General features: G+C 46.7%; 1 protein-coding gene across 1 annotated transcript in view; it reads right to left on the bottom strand.

Annotated features, from left to right (window-relative positions):
* The window catches only part of SKP2 (S-phase kinase associated protein 2), an 85,700-nt gene that overhangs the window by 44,964 nt on the left and 18,027 nt on the right, over positions 1-22,709 (bottom strand). Inside the window, exon 2 of the mRNA XM_085631043.1 lies at positions 4,623-4,885. Within this exon, the coding sequence (XP_085487169.1) occupies positions 4,623-4,885 (263 nt within the window). The remainder of the gene's footprint in view (positions 1-4,622; positions 4,886-22,709) is intronic.

Here is a 22,709-nt window from a genome sequence, read left to right as displayed (position 1 = left end):
TGGTGTTATCACCCAAACCAGGCACAGACTAGAGTTGCAAAATGTTATCAACTGAAGAAGGATGGAAGGCTGTGTGTGCTTCATCAGGAATCAAACTAGAGACCTGCAAGTAGCCAACAGATCCCTGCAGCAGGAGGTGCTCAATCAACTGTTCTACCATGCGTCTCCAGAACACCATGCATGCATTGAATGGGTGATGCAGATCAAGTGCAAGCAGGCGCGGAATTAGAAAACAGAGTTTTGTTTATGGATCTGGGGGAGACAGTTGGCAGTTACAAGCACACAGCACTAGACTTGTGCATGTGAAAAAGGGGGCTGTGTGCACGTAGGGTGTGGCGAGAGGCTCTAGGGGCCAAAAAGGCCAGTTGGCAGAGTACATTCACGTAAATGAATGGCACATACAGGGCGTATTTTATCAAGAGACGGGTTGCCAGAACTTAATACATATTTTAAACAGCTGAAAAGAACCTAGAAACAGTTCTTGCACGAGCATGAATCTGCTTCACAAGGCCTGTTCAAAGAATTAATCTGCCCACCAACAAGGATGCAGTAATTAACACACCAGGTGACACTAACCCACTTCTGCTAACACAGCACCCATACTGTTTATTTGTGCAGTTTGGTTCAGACTCTTGCTATAACACTCAGTTGTTGACGACAGTATACCTTTTTTTTCAATTTAACTTCACATTGGAGCAGAGGCATTTGGTATTAAGGCTCTCTGCAGCACAGTGTTATTTTGACTATGAACATACTGCTTGAGGCAGCAGAAGACCAGATCACCTCAAGATTCAAGTTGGATGGCAAGAATGAACAGTTCCATAGGTAGAACAACAAGCATTACTGAAAGATAAAGGCATTCTGGAGCAAACACCACTACTGGCTTTGTTTCCAAAAGCTTTTAACTTCCAGACACAGCTAATAAGATTCGCTTATGCAAATATAATCTGCACCCTTTGTGTCTGCACTTGGGAAGGAACATTGCTTGGGAACGAAATTGAACGGGCTGCTGAGAGATACTGACAGTAAACAGCATTTACTTAGCATGCGATACTTCGCATGCCATTACAACGCGGTCGTTAGAACGACCGCGTTGTTAGTTCGCATACCTTTACAACGCAAGTCAGAATATCGACTTGCGTTAGGGGGGAGAAGGTGTTGGATTTTAAATCCAACACCTTCCCTAGTGTCCGCACAGACTGGAGTTGGAATAGTAAATTATACTATTCCAACATCCAGCGTTCCGATTTGCGTAGTAAAGGTATGCGAACTAACAACGCGGTCGTTCTAACGACCGCGTTGTAATGGCATGCGTACTAAATGCATGCTAAGTAACGAGTGCTATGCATACTGGCTCTTGGTAAATGGGTCACTGAATATTTGCTTTTAAGGGCAGAAACTGTATTCTCAGAAAGAAAGAAAAAAGCATTGACAAAATCAATACATCTCACCTATGTTTTAGCCATGTTGTATACCAGAGTGGCTGCTGTACAGCATGACTAAAAGTTAGTAGTGAGAGGAGAGTCAAGTGTTGTTGAGTGGAATGGCGAAGAGTGGAGCAGAGTGTTGTAGAGTGGAATGGCAAACGGTGGAGTAGTGTCGTGGAGCAGTATAGAGTGGCATACAGTGGACTGGCATAGATTGCATTGGCATAGTGTTGCGGAGTATAGTGGCATAGAGTGCAGCGGCGTAGATTTGGATGTTGTGGATTGCAGTGGTGCAGAGCAGAGTGGCGTAGAGAGCAGTGATGCAGAGTATAGTGCAACAGAGTGAAGTGGTGCAGAGTAGAGTGGTGCAGTGTATATGTATATCTGTATCTTGTATTTATAAAGCGCCAACAAAACAACCCTAGGGGTCTCAAGGTGCTGGGGGCAGTCAGGGAGATTGAGTGAGCTATTGATCAAAGTCACAGGGTGCTGAGCTGCCGCCGGGGATCAAACCATGAGCCTGTGCTCTAGAGGCATCCGCACCACACCTCTCTCATGTGTAGAGTATAGTGACAGTGCAGTAGCGTAGAGTGGAGTGATGCAAAGTAGAGTTTCGTAGAGTGCACTTGCGTTGAGTGCAGTTGCACAGAGTAGAGTGCAGCGGCGTAGAGTGGAATGGTGTAGAGTGCATTGGTGCAGAGTGCAGTGGCGTACAGTGGAGTGGTGTATTGTAGATGAATGGTTTAGTGTTGCAGAGTATAGTGGCATAAAGTGTGGCGGCATATAATTCAGCGCCGTACAATGCAGCGTAGTAGAATGCAGTGATGTAGATTAGAGTGGTGCATAGTCAAGTGTAGTGGTACGGAGTAGAGTGACATGGCGTAGAGTGCAGTGGTGCAGAGTAGAGTGTCGTGGTGTAGAGTGGCGGAGTGGTACAGAGTAGAGTGCATTGGTGTAGAATGTATTGGCACAGAGTGCAGTGGAGTAGAGTACAGTGTTGCACAATGGCGTAGAGTGCAGTTGTGCATAGTAAAATGGAATGTCCTAGACTGGCGTTGCGTTGAATGGTGCAGAGTAGAGAGGCTTAGAGTGATGCAGAGTGGAATAGATTACAGAGTGGGGTGGAGTGCAGTGGCACAGAATAGAGTGCAGTGGCACAGAATAGAGTGCAGTGGCACAGAATAGAGTGCAGTGGCACAGAATAGAGTGCAGTGGCACAGAATAGAGTGCAGTGGCACAGAATAGAGTGCAGTGGCACAGAATAGAGTGCAGTGGCCCAGAATAGAGTGCAGTGGCCCAGAATAGAGTGCAGTGGCACAGAATAGAGTGCAGTGGCACAGAATAGAGTGCAGTGGCACAGAATAGAGTGCAGTGGCACAGAATAGAGTGCAGTGGCACAGAATAGAGTGCAGTGGCACAGAATAGAGTGCAGTGGCACAGAATAGAGTGCAGTGGCACAGAATAGAGTGCAGTGGCACAGAATAGAGTGCAGTGGCACAGAATAGAGTGCAGTGGCACAGAATAGAGTGCAGTGGCACAGAATAGAGTGCAGTGGCACAGAATAGAGTGCAGTGGCACAGAATAGAGTGCAGTGGCACAGAATAGAGTGCAGTGGCACAGAATAGAGTGCAGTGGCACAGAATAGAGTGCAGTGGCACAGAATAGAGTGCAGTGGCACAGAATAGAGTGCAGTGGCGTGAAGTGATGTAGTGGCGAACAGTGGAGTATGCATGGTGTGGTAGCACACTGCCATTACAGACAACACTTTTCCGAATTAAATTACCGTTACATTTGCACATTCAGTTTTACTTAAAAAACTGTACAGTGTGTGGAAATGCCATCACCTAGTTTATTGATTTATTTTGATCATATTAAAGTATCTGTTTCCAACACACTTCAGAATTAACAAAAAATGTGCTTCATTTGTGCTTTGCTAATTCTGAAATAATTCCACAGTTCACTTTGTTTTGTGATACAAAAAAACCCCTTTCTGCTACCCCCAGTATCCAGCAAGATTGTCACATAAATCCGTTCACAAGTCGGAGAAAGAAAAGTAAACACCAAGCTCCCTCGAAAGACAGAGCCTATCATTTGACCTCTATCTTTGAGCTGCAAATGTGACAAGAGAAGAACAAGATTTACAGGCCTGTCTCCAGAAAAGAGCACTCATGAAAGAACATAAGGACAGGTGTTGTGAAAAGGCGTGCTCCTTGAGAGGTATGAACTGAACACAGACAGCCTAAAACAAAGCCAGCAAATAGAAAGCCAGAAAATGTGAGTTACAAACCACAAAGTCAATGGTAAGCAATGGGCAGAATATTCCCTTGGAAAGTTTCTGAATGTCTGCATGATGTCTTTAACAAACCAGACAGCCGTGCTGTCTGGTAGGCTTCAACGTAAAAAACAGGCAGCCAAGAAGTTGTCTGGAAAGGTGCTTTCACACTGACCGCAGAAAGAAAGTGCTGGTCAGACAAAGCATATAGAAACTAAAATTACCATGCATACACAATAAAATAATAAAAATGTAAATGAAATGTGATCAATGAATCTATAACAATACATTACGACAAGCAACATTTGAGACTTCCTTTGCAAAACCGATTAATCTTTCACCCCTATGAATTGTTTTCCCACGCAGTCCTGGGGTGGGGGGCAGAGGGGTAGGGGTGAGGAAATTGCCATTTGTCTGGGGGCAGGGGAGGGAAGAGGAGCGTGGATGTGAGTGAGGAGTAGAACACAGGGAAGTCGGCCAGAAAACATATGCACTCCCATTGAGTGCTCACGGAAATAGATAAATAGTAGTTTCCTGTACATGAGCAGCGAAGGCATAAAAGTTAACAAAATTATAGCAAGAGGGACAAACAAGAATAGGAAGAAAATTATCAAATAAGAAAACGGCATACAAGACTGACAAAAAAGCCAACCAATGGCTTTAACAATGCTCACTAAGTTTTGGTATTGGTCCACAATAGGTCTTTTTGAAAACAGACAGCTAAAGGCGGTCTCTGTAGGCAAGACGTAAAAAAGGAGTAGATTTATCCCAGAATATTCTATTGGGACGTCTCTTAGCTTATTCTTATCTTAGATTAAGCACTCCTCCAGGATATAGGCATACCAGTCACACCATGGATTCCCTTCAATATTCTCAGCCCCACTTTTAGTCTTGTTAAGCCCAAAAATGGTTTTGGCACATACCACGACTTATCTCCCGGCTCTGCCTGGGCCTTCGTGCAATCACAAAGCACTGATCACTATCCTTATCAGCAAGGCGCTTCCTTTTATGAGGTGGTGATAAACTCAGGATCTGGTCCTGGGGTGTGTTCTCGGTGTCGAGCAGCTCCTTGTCTATAAGTGACACCCCCATCCCAGAGAGCAGCTCTGTCGTCCTGCTTGAATCCCATGCCCATGTAAAGTTGGTAATGTTGTTGCTGGAAGCAGAGATATCCTGAAGATGTCGCCTAGCAGGAAAAATACACATCAGAGATTAGTCAATTTTCAATGCAGATGCTGTCACACACACCAAATGGAGGCACTAGCGTGGGAGGAAATGAGAAAACACTATGTCATAGTTATAAATAAACAATTTGAAAAGTTGGTCTCGCTTCCTATAAACACGAGGACATCCCAAACACGCAACTAAATATAGCTGCCCTTCCATTATCTTTTAAGAAGCAGACCTTTGAACAAATGCACCATTTCTTGTTTTTATAAGGTGGCATATTTCAAGTTCTAGCCTCCTACAAGCAATGGGAATAATGCAAAATTATATTTATATTACAACCCGGAAAACGCTGTGGTCCCAAATCAACGGCTTGCCTGTGGTCTTTAATTGGCAGGTGCACTATTTCCCTTGAGTTCAAAGAAAACCGTGCTATAGCTTCAGACCCTGCAGAACTTCAACAAAACATATGCAATATGTGCCCATGATAAATACTTTACAACTATGGGCGTTGCACTGTAGATAATGGGATCGTGAGTGTCAGCCACACTAAAACAGTGCATATAAATAATTAAACTAGCAGATGGGAGGAGGGGCGAGGGGAGCAGTTGTCATAATGAACACCAGTAGGAAGCAAGCAGTCAATGCCCTAAAGTAAGGAATTATGGGAAACTGAAGGAACATCAAACTAAGAAATACAAAAGAGAAGTCAACATCCGAGAACACACTAGGAACCCCATAACGGAACACAGCACCAGGCAGGTTGCCCATGCTTTCCAAAATATTCAAAGGAGGACAGCTTGAGCATCCAATTATCTATGTTTCAGGCACATTGGAAACATTTCTAGCTGGGTAGAAAAACCATTTTAAGATGTACTCCCAGTAAGATCCAAGACACCACTAATGTGCCAAAGGGAACAATATTGGAAACCTCAGGCAGAGTTTCTGTACATACATATCCAGACACAGATTTGACTGGCCAGTAAAGCCAGATGAGCTACGAAACTATTGGTTGACACCGTAGCAAAGTGCAGAGAGTTCACATTCAACCACATCTATCACACTTTTGAAAATGATAAATCTCAAAGTGACTGGTACTACCACTGTGACACAGGTACTCTCGGCCTGGCTTTAAAGTGATTTTCTTACCACCTGTAACCACGTACCATTAAGCTACCTCTACAACATTGAGGAGATCCTCCTGAATGACTGCTTAAGACCGTAAGAGACTTAATGCATTTCACCCAAACATCAACCTTAAGAGAACATTTCCCTGATGCAACAAAAATTAAAAAGCTACTAACTGGTCTACTGCAAACCAAGAAACCAAGCCAGGGGTCAAAAAATCCTAAAAATGGTACTAGTCCTGCAGGTCTAGTACCTTGAAAAATCTCCTCGACCTAACTGCAACCTACTTGACCTCCGTCTCTGAAAGCAGAGCAAATGTGACAAGATAACAAGATTTAAAGTCATCTTTATGGCTCAATCACTTTGTGAGCAATAAAAATGTTTTTAAATCTTATCTTGTCACATTTGCTCCATTTTCAGAGACAGAGGACAAAAGTTAGTTTGTCTTCCTACTCGCCAGAAAGGGCAAGTAGGACCTAAAAATAGCTCGCCCTCATTAAATTTACCTCACAAATGCGAGCGGTCAAGTGGATTTTTGCAAGCTAGCTACCTAAAGAGGGACAGCTTCCACTGCTGTGAGAACATTCAGCAAAGCTAAAAGTGGATATGCTCAGATACAACGGATCAAGATGATGTCATAAGGCCTTGAGATCTGACTTTTACAAACCATGAGTAAACACAAAGAACCATGGACAACCAGAAGCACAACAATGCAATCACTTGGAATACTAGACAAAAAGGCACAAGATCAGGTCCCATACATTGTCACATACAGAGTTAGAAGCCCTACGCAAGATTGCTGCTCATTCTACAGCCGAATAAAGTGAAAGAACTCTTCCCAAACAAGCCCCTTTCTCTGCTTCTGGCAGCTGCACTCTCTAAAAGGAATCACAGTAGAATGCAAATTACCTAACCCATTCAAATAGAATGGGAAAATAGCAAGCTGAAACAATGTTTTAACCTGCCAGCACGTCCAGACTTCGAACGCAATAAACAGATCACAAGCAGGAGAGGGTTACAAAATACAGACTAGTTTCAAATGTAAATCCAAAAATATGGCTTAATCTCTTGTGAGGATTGCCCCAATGGTTCCGATTATGTTGGGAACATAAACCAAGAGTTACATGAACAAATGAACCATCCCTGCCACCTTCAGAAACCGAAGGACAGCCTGGTGAAGGAATATTTTTTTTCAGGACTGAAAGACAGCTTCCAAAAGCTAAATATTCTAGCACACCCTAAGCAACAAAATAGAAATGGAAAAGTACATTCATTAATGTATTGTCCATGCAACTTTTTCATACCCTGAGAGGTGGCCTGAATAAGCATTGCAGTTTCAGGACTATTTCTCTCAATTGTTGAACTTCCAACCCTCTCCATATATCTTTGCAGGTGCAGAAGCTGCAACATTATGGGCTAGCACTTGTCCATCATCTGACTGAATTGATACTAGCACAAGCCCATTTCCAAGCAACTCATCTGAAGCGACTGGTATTGCACCACTTCTGCCACACTTCAATGAGGCAACAGCAGCTGAATTTTTTATTTAATTGAAACATTTTATAGAGCTCCCACAAGACCCAAACGGGTATCAGAGCGCTGTACAACAGGCGAACGATGGCATGAGGTAACAGCATTAGTATAGTCTAATATGGACCATAATAAGTACCTGAAACATAAAAAGGTCATGGGGAAAAAAATGAAGACGACATTAAAAGGAAATTAAAAAGTGAGACAGGTATGGGCCCAACCAGTAGGCGCTGTACAGTTCTAGCAGATATATATATATATAAATAAAATATTAAAAAAGAACAATGGTTCAAGTGTGGCCTAAAAGGTTCAAAAGCAAGAGGGGGTGCCCCAGAGACGGGCACTGTTTTTAGGTTTCGCCTGAGCAAGCGCATGCGTTGCAAGACATTTAGTAGGTGGGTTTTCAAAGTGCTACCCCACGCTTTTTGCTGGCCTAGCGCTTGCGTTCACGCGCCCAGCCGCCATCTGTCTTTCACGGGTCATTAAGTGCATCGCGATCACTTTCACGGACTTGTGCAGCGCAGAGGCGCCATCGGGCTTTCCTCTCGCTCTCCCTGTGCACGCGCACACCACTCCTGTGTTTTTAAAAAAATGTTTTGCTCGCGCGCGCGCACACAACTCACAGTCGCGGGCACACGTTTTCTTTTTGCTCGCAGCCAATGCTGGTTTCTTCTTCTCCTGGTGCTCCCGGTCGCACGTTTTTTTTTGCTCGCGGCCAATGCTTGGAAGAAAAGCGTAATTTAGGGAAACTTCCGTACCTGACACTTAAAGCAATAGCAACATGAAGATTAAGTGAATGCTGCTCGCGAGATCAGCTCTTTTGCAAACAACCCCCAGCCCCTTAACGTATCGGATAGGTCATGGAGAGCTTACAATGTGTCCACCAACTAACAAGGTGAGGGAATCCACATGAATTAATGGCCAAAGCTGCTGACGTTCGAACTGGGGGAATACGCTCGAGTCCTGGCGCCAGCACAGCATCCTGTGATTCTGGGCAAATCACTTAAGCACTTTTATTGCTTCGAGACAAGTTTGCGTGATATAAAACTGCACATTCAGTGATACCCACACCTCAGGCTAATTTCAATGACGTAGGAAGCCAGGCTAGACAATCTTAACGGAAGTAACCAAGGGCTCAACAACTCAATTCTACCTTATGTTACAGTATGTGTTACAACGCGAGTTCCGGCTAGCTTGCTATCTAGGACTTCCTGCATTTTATATATTTTTTCAATTTCTTACATCACCAGTTTTCATCTAGAACATTCTTTAATGTTTCCCAGTTGGGTACATGGAGCAGGAAGTGTGACATGCGGCAGTTTCCTCTGCTTGCTGAGGACAGTGTCATTTCCTGTCAATCATTGGTGTGCTCTTCCCTCCACGCCTAGGGAGTTCGAAATGAACCTTGGCCCAATTTACGGTGGAGTGAAGCACTTCCAACTCTTATGTTTGTCGTATATCCCCAACGGTACTTCGCACATATGTTCTCAGTCACTTTTCTTTGTTCAAAAGTTACATTTATGTCATGATTATTAGTGGGTGATCCAGGCCTGAGAACTCTCTTGAAGGGAGAAGAAATCAAGTTCAATGCATCACAACTCGGTGGGGGACGGCGAGTCGCAACACGATCAAGCCATTGTTGTCGCAACAAGGGCCTCTGCAGAGCTCTGTGGACCCACAAACAAAAACCCACTAAATTTAGTCGTGGAGGTCAAACGTAGGAGATTATCCCTTAAGGAATCAGTCTGGGAGAATAAGGTGGCAAGAACCAACAGGAATGAAAAACCATATACCAGCTGCAGAAAGACCCAGACCATATGCGCTTCTGGGAGCACGTGAACAAATTAAAAAGCTGCAAGGAATCAAGGAAGTATGGCATCCCAGAAGCTGCTTGGATCCGACACATAACAGAGTTATACCTGGCCACCCGGTCATTCATCAGTCAGTTCGGGGTCATGGTTGTTAAGCAAATCTACTCCGCTGATGTTCCTACTGGGGAGCCAGCCACCCAGCCTAGGAATAGCGACAGCTCAGAGCATGATCTATCCTTACAACCACATGAGACCCGTCATTCAGTAGCCAAACATACAAATTGCAGGAAGGCTGAAAGCATCATTCGCACATGAGAAAGGACGGGGCTCCCAATCCCAGTGGCTTACCAGCGTCCTTGTTTTTAATTTTCACTTTATTGGCATTTTGAGATATCATAGACATAATGCAATTCAAGGACTGCCTGGGCATAACATTACCTCGTCAACATTACATTTCTTATAAACAAAATAAAAACAAACATTGGCATAGCCAATAGGTCTCGTTTTGGGACCTTATAAGTGTTTACCCATGCAACAGTTGATATTGTTCCACCAGGGATATTGTGCTGCATAACTAAATACTTATAAGGTCCCAAAAGCGAGACCTATTGGCTAAGCCAATGCTTGTTTACAAATTAAATCAATTCAATAGGGAGCAAGAGACAGAGTCTGTAAAGGGTCATATAGGTCAAAAGATGACAGATATTTATTTGAACAAATTAAATTTTAAAGTGCTCACATAATAAGTAAAAGAAAGCGTGGTGTGAAATAGTGGATTTTTTTTAAAAAAAGGCATCGCATTGACAACAATATAGTAGAACTCCATACATGATTTATACATGTTAAGAGTTCATGTTGTGGGGTGGTCAACGGCGTTTCGAACCCAATTATTCGGGTTCATCTTCAGGACAACGGTGAGCAAGTTGGATTGCTTGGGCGCTGGCGGTAAGTCAGAGATAAGTGAAGAAAAAGTAAGTCTGAAGTAATTTGTATTAACGGTAAACAACCAGAAAAAAGCTGGGTAGTTCCTAGGGACAGTGCTCCAAGGCGGGAGTCAGGAGCTCCACGCAGGCAGTATTAATTAGGAGCCTGATGAATTAGTTGGAAAAAAATCAATCAGGTGTTAGGCTGAGCAGCTGGGCAGTACATAGATTCACCTGGGCAAAATCAATTTCTTTGGAAAGGTGACAGGGCATTGAATGGGTGCCTGAAGCCGAGCAGTCGGAGACGTCCTGCTGCTGCTAGGGCTGGCTGTAGATTCACCCCTCTTGCTTTTGGACCTTTTAGGCCACACTTGAACCATTGTTCTTTAAATATTCCTTGCCACCCCAGGTTCAAATATCGGGGTACCCTTGTCTCCCAAAACCTCATCACGTACAGTTCTAGCAGAGCAGTACGTCAAAAGGACAACCAAACACATTTTGAACACAAGGCCAAAAGACTGTCAAACAGGAGAAGGAAGTAATTTGAAAATGGCATTGGGGCTATTCCTGATGAAGATAATTCAGGAGTAGCCCTTTGACATGTTTTTTTAACGAGACAGTCGATGGGTTGGATCTGATCTGAGGAGGAAGGGCATTTCAAATTCTTGAAGCTAGCCCGGAGAAGGCACGGTTGTAAGTTCTTTTCTTGTTGAATTTAGGAGGTTTCAGTAGTACAGTATTGGAGCTTTTTAAGTTACGACTAGAGCCGGACAGCTCAAGTTTTTTTGCCAGGTAAACGGGGGGGGAGGGGGGGGGGGGTGTTGTAGTTAATAGCTTTGTATGTCAATCAGGCTATCTTGAAATGGATCCGTGGTTCAATGGAAAGCCAGTTAAGTTGAATTAAGTCAGGTGTGATATTGTCATATTTTCTGGAGCCCATGATGAGTCTGGCAGAGGCATTCAGAGTGGCTGTTAGCAGAGCAAAACTAGTTTTGGAAGCCCAGCTAGGGTCACCAAACCATATCCCAACCGTGAGAGGATTTGGGTATGGACTGGATGTCCTCAGCAGGTAAGAAACCCTTGATTTTCCTAAGAGTGTTGAGCTGATTGGCACTCCTAATAGTGGAACTGATGTGCGCTTGCACATTTAGGTGTTTGTCCAGGGTAACGCCTAAAGATCTAGCAGTCAACAATAGGAGGGGTGCAGTTGAGTGCCGAAAGTTGTTTGATCCAGTCTTGCGTAGGACCCGAGTGGTTACAGGGGGGCAATCAGGAGGGATTCTGTTTTGAGGGCATTGAATAGCAGATGATTAAACGTTTTTACAAAGCGCACCATTAAGAGTTTTTATGTCATCTGGAGATGAGATCTTCAAATACAGTTGAGTGTCATCAGCGTACATAAGCTATTGAATGTTAGAGCAGTTCAGAATATCAGAGAGGTTCCATGAAGAGGTTGAAGAGAGTGTGCGAGAGTGTGGAACCTTGAGATACTCCAATTGTGACCGGGGTACTAGCAGCAAGTGATTGGTTAACTTTTATTTTTGGGTATGGTTATGTAGGAAAAAGGCAAACCAATTTAAGACAGGACCAGATAACCCCATCCTATGTAGAAGAAGAGCAATCAAGTTATCATGTTTGATGATGTCAAATGCAGAGATCAAGTCAAGAAAGATCAGAAGACAAGGAACATTTTGGTCAAGAGATCTCAAGGCATCATCCACCGTTTCAATACTGTGCCCTGCTCTGAAACCTGACTGGTAGAGGTCAAGGAGCTCAAATTTCTCAATGTGGTTGCAAAGCTGTATGTGAACGCATTTCCAGAGCAATTTAGCTAAAGTCATGATGCTGGTGATCGGATGAAAATTGTTGGTTTCCGCTAAGTCGGCATTAGGCTTTTTGGGGATGGGCGTGACTTGTCCCATCTAAGGCAGTCAGGAATCCTCCCTTGCAAGAGAGATTCTTGAATGATCTGGGCCTAGAGTGGGATAATGGCAGAGTTGAGATCTTTGAGAAGCATAGCGGGTAGGGGGGGATCAATGAAATGATTGGAGGGTTTTTAAGACGCCAAAGAATGTAACAGCTACGCAACATCCTGGAGCAGAAAAGAATTCCAAGAGGTGTTGTTTTTGGGAGTACAAACTGGGGTAGAAAGGTGCACCCACTGCCATAGGTACCGCAGATGCAAAGGAGCTCAAAGACCGCAAGTTAGGAGCGGCACGTAGTAGGTCCAGTTGAATAATCCTAGACTTTTCTGAGAAGTGCGCTGAGAAGTCCCCCTTACTGGGGCTGGGAGTCCTGTGTGCAGTGGTAAGGTTAGTAGAGTGGTTAGCTTGTTGTTTTCAAACAATTTCTTGGGTCGTTTTTTAGCGGTCAAGCTGAGCCCTGAAATGATCTGTTTTAACCTGTGAATGTCTGTTGTCAGCGCATATCAACCTCCTTAACTGATTGAGACTAGTAGTGGAGAGAGAATTTCTCCATTGTCTCTTAGAAAGCCTAAGTTTGCGATGTTCCTCATTAAGGGAGCCACTGAACCAGGGTTTGGATTGTTTGATCGGAATTCTTTTGAGTTGCTTCGGAGCAACAGAGTCAAGAATCCTTGACAGAATTGATGTAATGATCCGTCAGCTCATCCAAGTTGGTCAAGTTACCCGGAGGTTCAAGAAGATTCTTGCTGATGTTAGTTAGATTATGGATGTTGATGTCTCTCAGATTGCGAACCAGCTGTTTGGTAATGTCATCAGGTAGAATGGTGTGGTCTCTAGCTATGTTAAGGTCAAATCGCACATCATCCTCGATTGGATCAAACACCTAACAGCACTCAATGGGCAACCACTCGTTGTCAAATCAGCAAAATCGCTGGGTGTGACACTGGTCAGAGACCTAAAGATGCAGAAACATATCAGTGCCGCCACAAAAGGAGCACATTTCCACATAAACACCCTGAGAAGACTGAAACCCTTCTTACCAGCAAACTACTTCAAACAAACTGTTCAAGCCCTAGTGATCCCCAGATCGACGACAGCCCCACTTAGAGCCTCTATCAACTCAGCTGCGAGACTCATCACTGGTTCAAAAAGAAACTTTCACATCTCTCCAGACCTTAGAGCCCTCAACTGGCTACCGTTCGAGGCTAGAATTCATCTAAAAATCGCTTGTACGACGCACAAGGCCCTACATCATAAAACTCCATACTACCTAGCTCAAAAACAGGTTCTCTCCTATGGTAATAGAGCCCCCAGAAGCTCCAGGAATCTTCTACTGAGACCACAACGATTTGCCAAAAAGAAAACATACAACCGGTCCTTCTCTGGAATGGCTCCCAGGATCTCGAATGCTCTGCCCTCTGAAACAAGACTGAACCCTTCCACGGCCTCATTTAAAAAATAAGTGAAAGCGATTCTCATGGCCAAATTAACTTGATTTATTTACTTATTACTGTAATACAATTACCAGCCTGTATTATTGAGCACCTTGTATTGGAATCACCTATATTTAGATGTTTTTTAATGCCTGTACCGGTTTTCCGTCATGTGACATGTAAAGCACTCTGATACCCGCAAGGGTCTTGTCCGCGCTATATAAAACCTTCAAATAAATAAATAAGTGTAGCGCCCTTGTTGTGGGTGGGGCCATTGCAGGCCTAGTTGAAGTCGGAGAGGAAAGCCTTAAAAGGAGCAAACTAAGGTATCATATGTGTCATTCCAGTGAAGGTTGAAGTCACCGAGGAAGATATGGTTAGGGTGAAGGACCGAGCAAGCGGAAATAGACTCCATAATTTGCTCTATGAAGCGCAGGTTATCCTTAGAAGGATGATATATCGTGTGAAGCACACATACAATCTTGCCATTGTTCCAGATCTCGGTGACTAGGTGTTCACAAGAGGACATCCGAGCATTTTGAGCCCGTTACAACATGAGACTGGAGTTATGGATGCAGGGCCGGCTCTAGGGCGGTGCGATTGGTGCCACCGCACCGGGTGCTGGCTTCCTGGGGGCGCCGTGTTTGCCAGTTTATTATGTTTCTGAAGCACCTGCCTTTCCTCGGCAATTAGCAGCCTCACAAAAATATCAAGATAAGTCCTGTGATCAATGTCCTTTCTGGAGAGCGATCAGAGTTTTGTATAGTTGAGGTTATGTGAAGTTCGTGCAGAGGGTTGATATGCCGCTGCAAAAACTGTACCAAGTTGATTACAGATCGCGTATGATGTAAACAGATCAGCAGGTTACTGCTTTCAAAAGACATCCTTTTGTTACTTGCAATTTATAACTTAAAGTCCTAATATAGAACAGTGAGCTATTAACTTTCATCATAGAACTGCATACACACTGCAAAATATACATTAGAAGATTAATTAATTTTGCAAAAACTGTTAATTTGGCTCGAAATCAATTCTTATTATTAAAGAAAACTCCCAAAGATGCGGTTTCTTTTCCAACTCTGAGTTTGTGCCTCTCCACACCAAGCACTCTTAAACTATACTGCCTATCAGTATGGATGACATGTGACTCCTACACTTTTAGTCCTTTGGCTTATGTAACATTTCCTATACACTGATTTACACGCGTATGATTGATTGTCTCTGTGTAATGTGTGTGTGATGCAAACTGCTCTGACACCCTCCACTGGTAGGAATGGCGCTATATAACTAATTCAATGCATCTGAGAGAGAGAGAATGGTTATGGAGACTGGTCACCGTTAAAGGGTGATAGTGAAAGAATCTGTGGTGGAGGTGGTCATTGGGGAGGGCGCCAACAAACATTGTCGCACAGGGCGCCACCAGCACTAAAGCCGGCCCTGAATGGATGCAGACAATGCCTCCTCCCCCTCCCCCCAATTTAACAGGTCTATCACATCTGATTATGTAATAATCAGGAGGAATTAAAGATGTCGAGCACTAGGAAGGAGGAGCCATTGAGCCAAGTTTCAGTAAGGATTAAGAGATCCAAGTTTTGCGAAATGATAAGTTCAGAGATATCCGCTGCGTGTTTCACTGCGGCTCTGCAGTTGAGAAGCATCGATTTGATATGAGAGTTAGTAGGTGCCTCTACTAGGTGAGACGTGGTGATCTGAAGTAAGTTATCCTTATTCATGGATCTAATGTGAACAGGTTCTCTATCAGGGTCAGAGGAGATAGCTGGTATGCAGCTTGGAAGTCTGAAGAGCCATCGTACAACAGCAACAGTGCGAGTGTATCATCAACCAACATCTGAGGCACGAAACAAAGAGGCCTGGACTGGTGGTTAGGAAGAGGCCGAGAGGGTCAGCGTGGACTGAGAGGGTTAGTGAGAGAAGACCTTTCCTCTCCGCAACGTTTAATACTTGCTGGAAGAGTAGGTAGATCAGGCTCAAAGGAGGGATAGAGTTTGCAAAACTTCTCAATCTTCAATGTAGGGGGGTCTGCAGGTTATCCTTTACAGTGAGGAGATCCTGCTTGAGGTCCACCAATTTCTCCTCAAACAAATGGAGGCTATCAAAACCAAGTACTGGCCCAGAATAAGATAATGGGTGGGGCCCCTTACACTCTCAAAGTTTGCATGGGGAGACAGACACCCACTTGAGTTCAGTTAGATTATCTATTGAGGGGGGAGGATTAGCATAAAAGGCGTCCATGTTCCGTGTAGGAGGTTGAAGAGAAAACCTTTGAGGCTGAACGGTGGAGGGCACGGTGACTTTGTCCTGTGAAATGGGTGGAGAGATAGGAGAGGAGGAAGATAGTAGAGGGTTAAAAGGCAGGGGCGGCCTGCCTTTTAACCCTCTACACAAATTCACAACATTCTTTTCCAAATATTCATACATGCACGCACACACCAAACAATTTAAAAAGAAAACAAAAAACAAACTTACCTGCAGCCAGCTCTGCGCTACCTCAGCGGTTCTAGAAAGCTTGGGACAGAGTGGGATGGGGTCAGTGAGACTACCGACCCCCACCCCACACTTTGATGAAGTGTCACTGATAGACACTCGACCCTGGGCACTTCAGGGCTTAAAACTGAGGCGCCCAGGTGCGAGGTATCAGTGACGCTACCCCTCGTCACTGAGGGAAGGGCCTCAGGAACCTTTGCTCAGCTGAGAACATCACACCCACAGGAGCTGTGACTTTCTCTGCCCAGCAAAGTTCAGTTGAGGCTGCCAGGAGCCAGCGCTAAATGCACATGCCTGACTCCTTGAACAGAAAGTCAACAGTGTGTCAGGCTGACCTTTGTTCAGCCTGACAGACACCGTTCCTACGGGGCAAAAGGTGGAGGGCATGGCCCCTCCGCCCAAATGGATCGGCTGTGCTTGTTAAAGGATAAGGTACTGGGGTACAACACTGGATGTAGAGTAGGAGTGGCACCGGAATTAGAATCACTGGCACTTGGAGATGGAAAGTACAGTGTATCAGGGATGGGATTGGGAGTATCAATCAATCAAAGACATTTATGGAGCGCACTACTTACCCGTAGGGTCTCAAGGCGCTGGGGGGGAGGGGGGTGCCGCTACTGCTCGAACAGCCAGATCTTCAGCTTCTTCCTGAAGGAGAGGTGGTCTTGGGTCAGGCGCAGGTCGGTCGGGAGGGAGTTCCAGGTCTTGGCGGCCAGGTAGGAGAAGGACCTTCCTCCTGTAGTCGCTCTTCGTATGCGGGGGACGGCGGCGAGGGCGTGGTTGGCTGATCGGAGGTGGCGTTTGGGAGCGTAGAAGTTGGTTCGGTTGTTGAGGTAGCTTGGGCCTTGGTCGTGTAGGGCTTTGTGTGCGTGGGTGAGGAGGCGGAAGGTGATTCTTTTGTTGACGGGGAGCCAATGTAGGTCTCTCAGATGTCCGGAGATGTGGCTGGTTCGTGGGATGTCGAGGATGAGTCTGGCTGAGGCGTTCGGGATCCGCTGGAGTCTCTTCTGGAGCTTGGCGGTGGTACCGGCGTAGAGGGCGTTGCCATAGTCCAGTCGACTAGTGACGAGGGCCTGGGTGACGGTCTTCCTGGTCTCGGTGGGGATCCACCAGAAGATCTTCCGTAGCATGCGTAGGATGTTGAAGCACGCCGAGGAGACGTTGTTGACTTGCCTGGTCATGGAGAGGGAGGAGTCCAGGATGAAGCCCAGGTTGCGTGCGTGGTCTGACGGTTTGGGTGCGGTGCCCAGGGCGGGAGGCCACCAGGAGTCGTCCCAGGCGGAGGGTGAAGAGCCCAGGATGAGGACCTCCGTCTTGTCTGAGTTCAGTTTTAGGCGGCTGGTCGTCATCCACTCGGCTACCTCTTTCATCCCTTCGTGCAGGTTGGCTCTGGCGGCGGCGGGGTCGTTGGTCAGGGAGAGGATCAGCTGGGTGTCGTCGGCGTAGGAGATTATGCTGAGGTTGTGTTGGCGTGCGATGGACGCGAGGGGGCTCATGTAGACGTTGAAGAGGGTGGGGCTCAGCGAGGATCCTTGAGGGACGCCGCAGATGACTTCGGTGGCCTCTGACTTGTACAGTGGTAGGCGGACTCTCTGTGTTCTTCCGTCGAGGAAGGAGATGATCCATTCCAGAGCCTTCTCCTGGATTCCGACGTTGCTGAGGCGCTGTACTAGGGTGCGGTGGCAGACAGTGTCGAATGCCGCGGAGAGGTCTAGGAGGATGAGGGCCGCTGTTTCTCCGTTGTCCATCAGGGCTCGGATGTCATCGGTGGCGGCGATGAGGGCGGTCTCGGTGCTGTGGTTGGCTCGGAAGCCAGACTGTGAGGGGTCGAGGGATCCATTCGTCTCAAGGAAGGCGGCCAGCTGCTTGTTGACGGTCTTCTCGATGACTTTGGCTGGAAACGGGAGGAGCGAGATGGGGCGGTAATTCTTGAGTTCGGTGGGGTCCGCTGTGGGTTTCTTGAGTAGAGCGCTGAGTTCGGCGTGCTTCCAGCTCTCAGGGAAGGTGGCGGTGTCGAAGGATGTGTTGATGATGTCTCGCAGGTGGGGTGCGATGACAGCGTCGGCCTTGTTGAAGACGTGGTGATGGCAGGGGTCGGTCGGCGATCCGGAGTGGATGGAGTTCATCGTGCGGATGGTGTCTTCGGTGCTGATCGGAGTCCAGGCGTGGAGGGTGGTGGTTGTTCGGTCGTGGTGTGCGTTGGTTGGTTGTTGAAGCTGTTGTGTATGTCCGCGATCTTGTTGTGGAAGTATGAGGCGAGGGAGTTGCAGAGGTCTTGCGATGGGGTGATGTCGTTGCTTCCTGCGCTGGGGTTGGAAAGCTCTTTCACGATGTTGAAGAGTTCCTTGCAGTTGTGTGCGTTGTTGTCCAGCCGGTCCTTGAATGCAGTTTTCTTGGCGGCGCGGATCAGCTGATGGTGCTTCCGGGTGGCAAGCTTGAAGGTGGTCCTGTTGTCCGGTGTTGGTTCCCTTCTCCAGACTTTCTCGAGGGCTCGGCAGTTCTTCTTGGAGCTCTTGAGTTCGTCGGTGAACCATGGGGCTTTCTTGCTGCCGGGTCTGCTGGGCGGGGTCCTCAGCGGGGCGAGCTCGTCCGCGCAGCTGCTGATCCACTTCGTGAGGTTGTCGGCGGCCTGGCTGGGGTTCGCTGAGCTGGCAGGAGGGTGCTGGCTCAGGGAGGTGGCTAGCTGGTCGGCTGTGATCTTGTTCCAGCTTCTGCGGGCAGCCTGTTGCTGGTGGTGGTGGGTCGTCGTTCTTTTGAAGGTGAAGTGGACGCAGCTGTGGTCCGTCTATTGAAGCTCTGTGGCGTGGCTGAAGTCGATGTCTGTGCTGGATGAGAAGACTGCGTCGAGTGTGTGTCCGGCGAGGTGGGTGGGGGTGGACACCAGCTGCTTGAGTCCAAGATTGGCGAGGTTGTCGAGCAGGGTGCTGGTGTTGCGGTCGTTGTTGTTCTCCAGGTGGAGGTTGAGGTCCCCCAGGAGGATGTAGTCAGCGGAGGGGAGGGCATGCGGGCTGACGATGTCGGCGATGTCCTCGCTGAATTGGGTGCGTGGTCCCGGAGGTCGGTAGATCAGGGTGCCTCTGAGGGTGGTCTTCGGGTCGGTGTGGATCTGGAAATGCAGGTGTTCGGCGGTGGTCAGGGTGTTGTCGGCGCTGGTCGTGAGACGGATGGTGTTCCTGTGGATGATGGCGATGCCTCCTCCCATCTGGTTGGCGGTGCGATCCCTCCGGGTGATCTTGTAGCCCTCTGGGATGCGATGGCGATGTCGGGAGCAGAAGAGGCGTTCATCCAGGTCTCCGTGAGGAAGGCAACGTCTGGAGCTGTGGTGTCGAGGAGGTTCCAGAGTTCGATGGCGTGTCTGTGGACGGAGCGGGTGTTGAGCAGGATGCACTTGAGGAGGGTGCTGCTGGTGTTCGACTTGGCGGGTGCTGGTGTGAGGCAGGTCCGGATGCAGGTGAACTTGCAGGCGTGACAGCTGAAGGGTCCGTGGGTGTGTCTCGGGGTGGCTTGGTGGCATCCCGGGGTTCGGCCGGTGTGGAGTGCGTTGAGGGTGGCGGCGTCGTACGTCTGGCGGGTGGGCTGGGGTCTTCGGGAGCCAGGGGTTCGGGCGCTGGGCGCGGGCCAGGCACGGACGGGCGCAGACGGGCTTACCTTTGGCGCACCTTCGGCGCTCAATCGGCGCGCCCGCTGCGCGTGACCGCTGCGCGTTCGCACGGTCGCCATATATGGCGAAGTGCACGGGGGGCGGAGCAGCAGGGTACAGAAGGCAAAAGGGGCGGGGTTTCGCGGCGGTGGCGGGATGCGGGGAGGGAGGGTGAACGGCGGCGAAAACAGCGGCAAACAGGAAGGAAATACACAATACAGAGAAAAAGGAAACAGGCAATACAATTTAACAAAAGCGGATTGACAAGGCAAAAACAGCAGGGGCAGGTTAGGAGAGCAGGGACCACGCCGCTCGGGGGCCGGGGGCGTGGTCACGCGCCGGTAGCGAGGCAGTCAGGCAGGGAGGGAGAGCACACGCAGCAGCTGGTGGCCGTGCGGCGCGGGGGTGTCCTAGAGCTAGGTATTACACTTAGTCCCCGTGTCGGGGGTGTATCAGAGCAGATCAAAGTGAGTAAGGTGGAGGGGGTGGAAACAAAGTGGGAGGTTCAGCAACAGTGGGAAGACTAAAATGATGTAGACTGGCAGGTTTAGAGTTGATGATAAGGTTGTAGGGGGGTGGAGACAAGGTGGGAGGGCGCAGAAGGTACAGCAGTTGTAGGGAGACTAAAATGATCTATACTAGCAGGATTAGGGTTACTAAGTATTTTGTAATCCTAATACAAATACTGTCAAAGTGATTCAGATGAAGGTCAGAGGCTTGAATGAGGATGTTGCCATTATTGCAGAGAGATATGGTCAGTTCAGCATTAAGGCCAGGAGAAGGCATTATGATCATACGGAACCCATGGAGGGTTTTGCACAGAGCTTCTCCAATGGGCTCTTCTGGTTGTGTAGAAGAGAAGGTCTGTAACCACTACGCCCTTTGACGCACAAAAATAGGTACCACAGATCAGAGTTTCAGGAAAGCGTTTGAGTAAATGGTGTTTAAAGGTCTTTGCTGCTTTCTTTGAGAGGTTGGGAGGGTAGAAAATCTTGAATGCATTAATGCCTACCCATGCCAGGAAGTTAGAGGAGCAAGTAGTAGGTTACGTCATGGTGAGGCTAGCAAGCAGAGTAAGGGGTGAGGAAGGCAAAGGTCCAATACAGTCGAGTTCACCCTAAGCGAGAAGCAGTAAACCAATTTTTGGGGAGAAATATTCAACTCTTGTGTTACAAGTTTGACATCGCAATGTGAAATTTTCACCTCATAAGTTTCAAGTTTGACAACTATGTACGAGGATGATCTTGTTAGTTGTTAAGATATCACCAGTGGTATGTGAGCGATTAGATTCCTAGGTAAAAAGCAGTGCATAGTACCTTATTGCAACCAGACAAATTCCAAGCAGGCCACACCCTAGAACATGTTACTGACCGTGGCAAGTTTACGAACATTCCAAAAGCACTAAGATTGACAGATTTGTGGCTTTCAAGTAGGTTTTGTCCACAGCACCTTCTCAAGGAACAATGTGATCACACTTTTAGCTCTTTGCTCACCATGTAGCTACACAAATACTTACAGTTTGTTACAGCATTCTGGAGGTTACACGCTCAGTAGCACTCATGGATTCATCTGCACACTGATTCGACAACTGATTAACAGACAGGTTGGCTAAATCTTCACCCAGCAATGGTCTCACACCTCAATCTATCAAACTATTGTTGCCCCACACTCAAAACAGCACGATGTTACCAATGGAACTTTCCTACATATTATTGTTGTATTCACATTTCAACTCTCTGCTCGTTGGGTACACATTGTCTGGGCTCTTCTAGCTGAGTAAAGAGCTGCTGTTTCAAATGATTGGAGCATCCCTCTCTGTTCCTTGCCTCAGCATACTCGAATGAAACTCTTGAACTTTTTGCCCTCTGCTAGGATGATTCCGTCCTCATTATGATTCCCCTACTCACTCTGGAATCGAAACACCACTGACAATAGGGGCATATGGCAAATTAAATACACTAAGGCTACCTGTATTTGATCACTCAACAGGATTGCTCTTTATATATGCCATCCTTCCCCTGATTTCTACACACAATTTTTCACTTTGGTAATTCCCTCTGATCACCAGAGCACTCAGCACCAAGACCTTAGGATACATTTTTTTGTATTTTGAAATGGCTCATATTTAAAGTTTGTGAAGGAACCATTCTATACGAAATATGCACTTTTCTTTCTTCCTCGTTTGATTTACTATTTTGTGATGGTAATTCTGTCCGACTGAAATAATTTTCCTAAATAATACCACTTGGAACATTTGTGTTTTATTATAACAAACACCCTGTGACATTGTCCATGTACGGTGGCTGTGCCACTATTTTGAGGTGTGGACAGGATGAGGGGCATAAGTGGTTACTACTTCAAGAAAAATACAGGACTGGCAACACCATACAACTTCTGGAAGACTGAACAGATTTAAAACCAGGAAAACAACTGATTAAATCTCTTTTGGTGGTGTAGGGAAACATTCCGAGTCAGTCAAGTCTGACTGGATACTAGCCCACCTTCTGGATTTCTGCTACAAACTGTGACACACCCCAACAACAGCAATCACATACACTGTCAAGGCTCTCACAGGTACAGGTTATGGCAACTACACAGTGACGACAGATGCAGCACAACTGCCTAATTCCCTATAAAATCCTTTCACTTTTTTAAATTTACAGGTGATTGATTTCCCTTACTAATTCCTTCCGTTTTGACCGTTCCCATCTATCCCTCCCACTTTCCTTTCACTTCTCCGACCATGGAGATATATCAATGTGTCTAGAATTTGCCACATCGTAGTTTAACGTCCTAATCTGGATACAAAAATGTGGGACTAGGATTACTTAGATATGATCTTCTTTTAGCCATACTTTAGAACCTGTCGGAGTAGAATGAACATCCCCCCCACTGGGGACATGTATGCATCACATATTACCATTCCTTTCAATTTCAAGTCCAATGCC

The sequence above is a fragment of the Triturus cristatus genome, chromosome 2_1 (assembly GCF_964204655.1).
Source record: "Triturus cristatus chromosome 2_1, aTriCri1.1, whole genome shotgun sequence".
NCBI lineage: Eukaryota > Metazoa > Chordata > Amphibia > Caudata > Salamandridae > Triturus > Triturus cristatus.
Note: the sequence above shows the minus strand (reverse complement) of the source record. Positions and strands in the feature narration are given on the sequence as shown.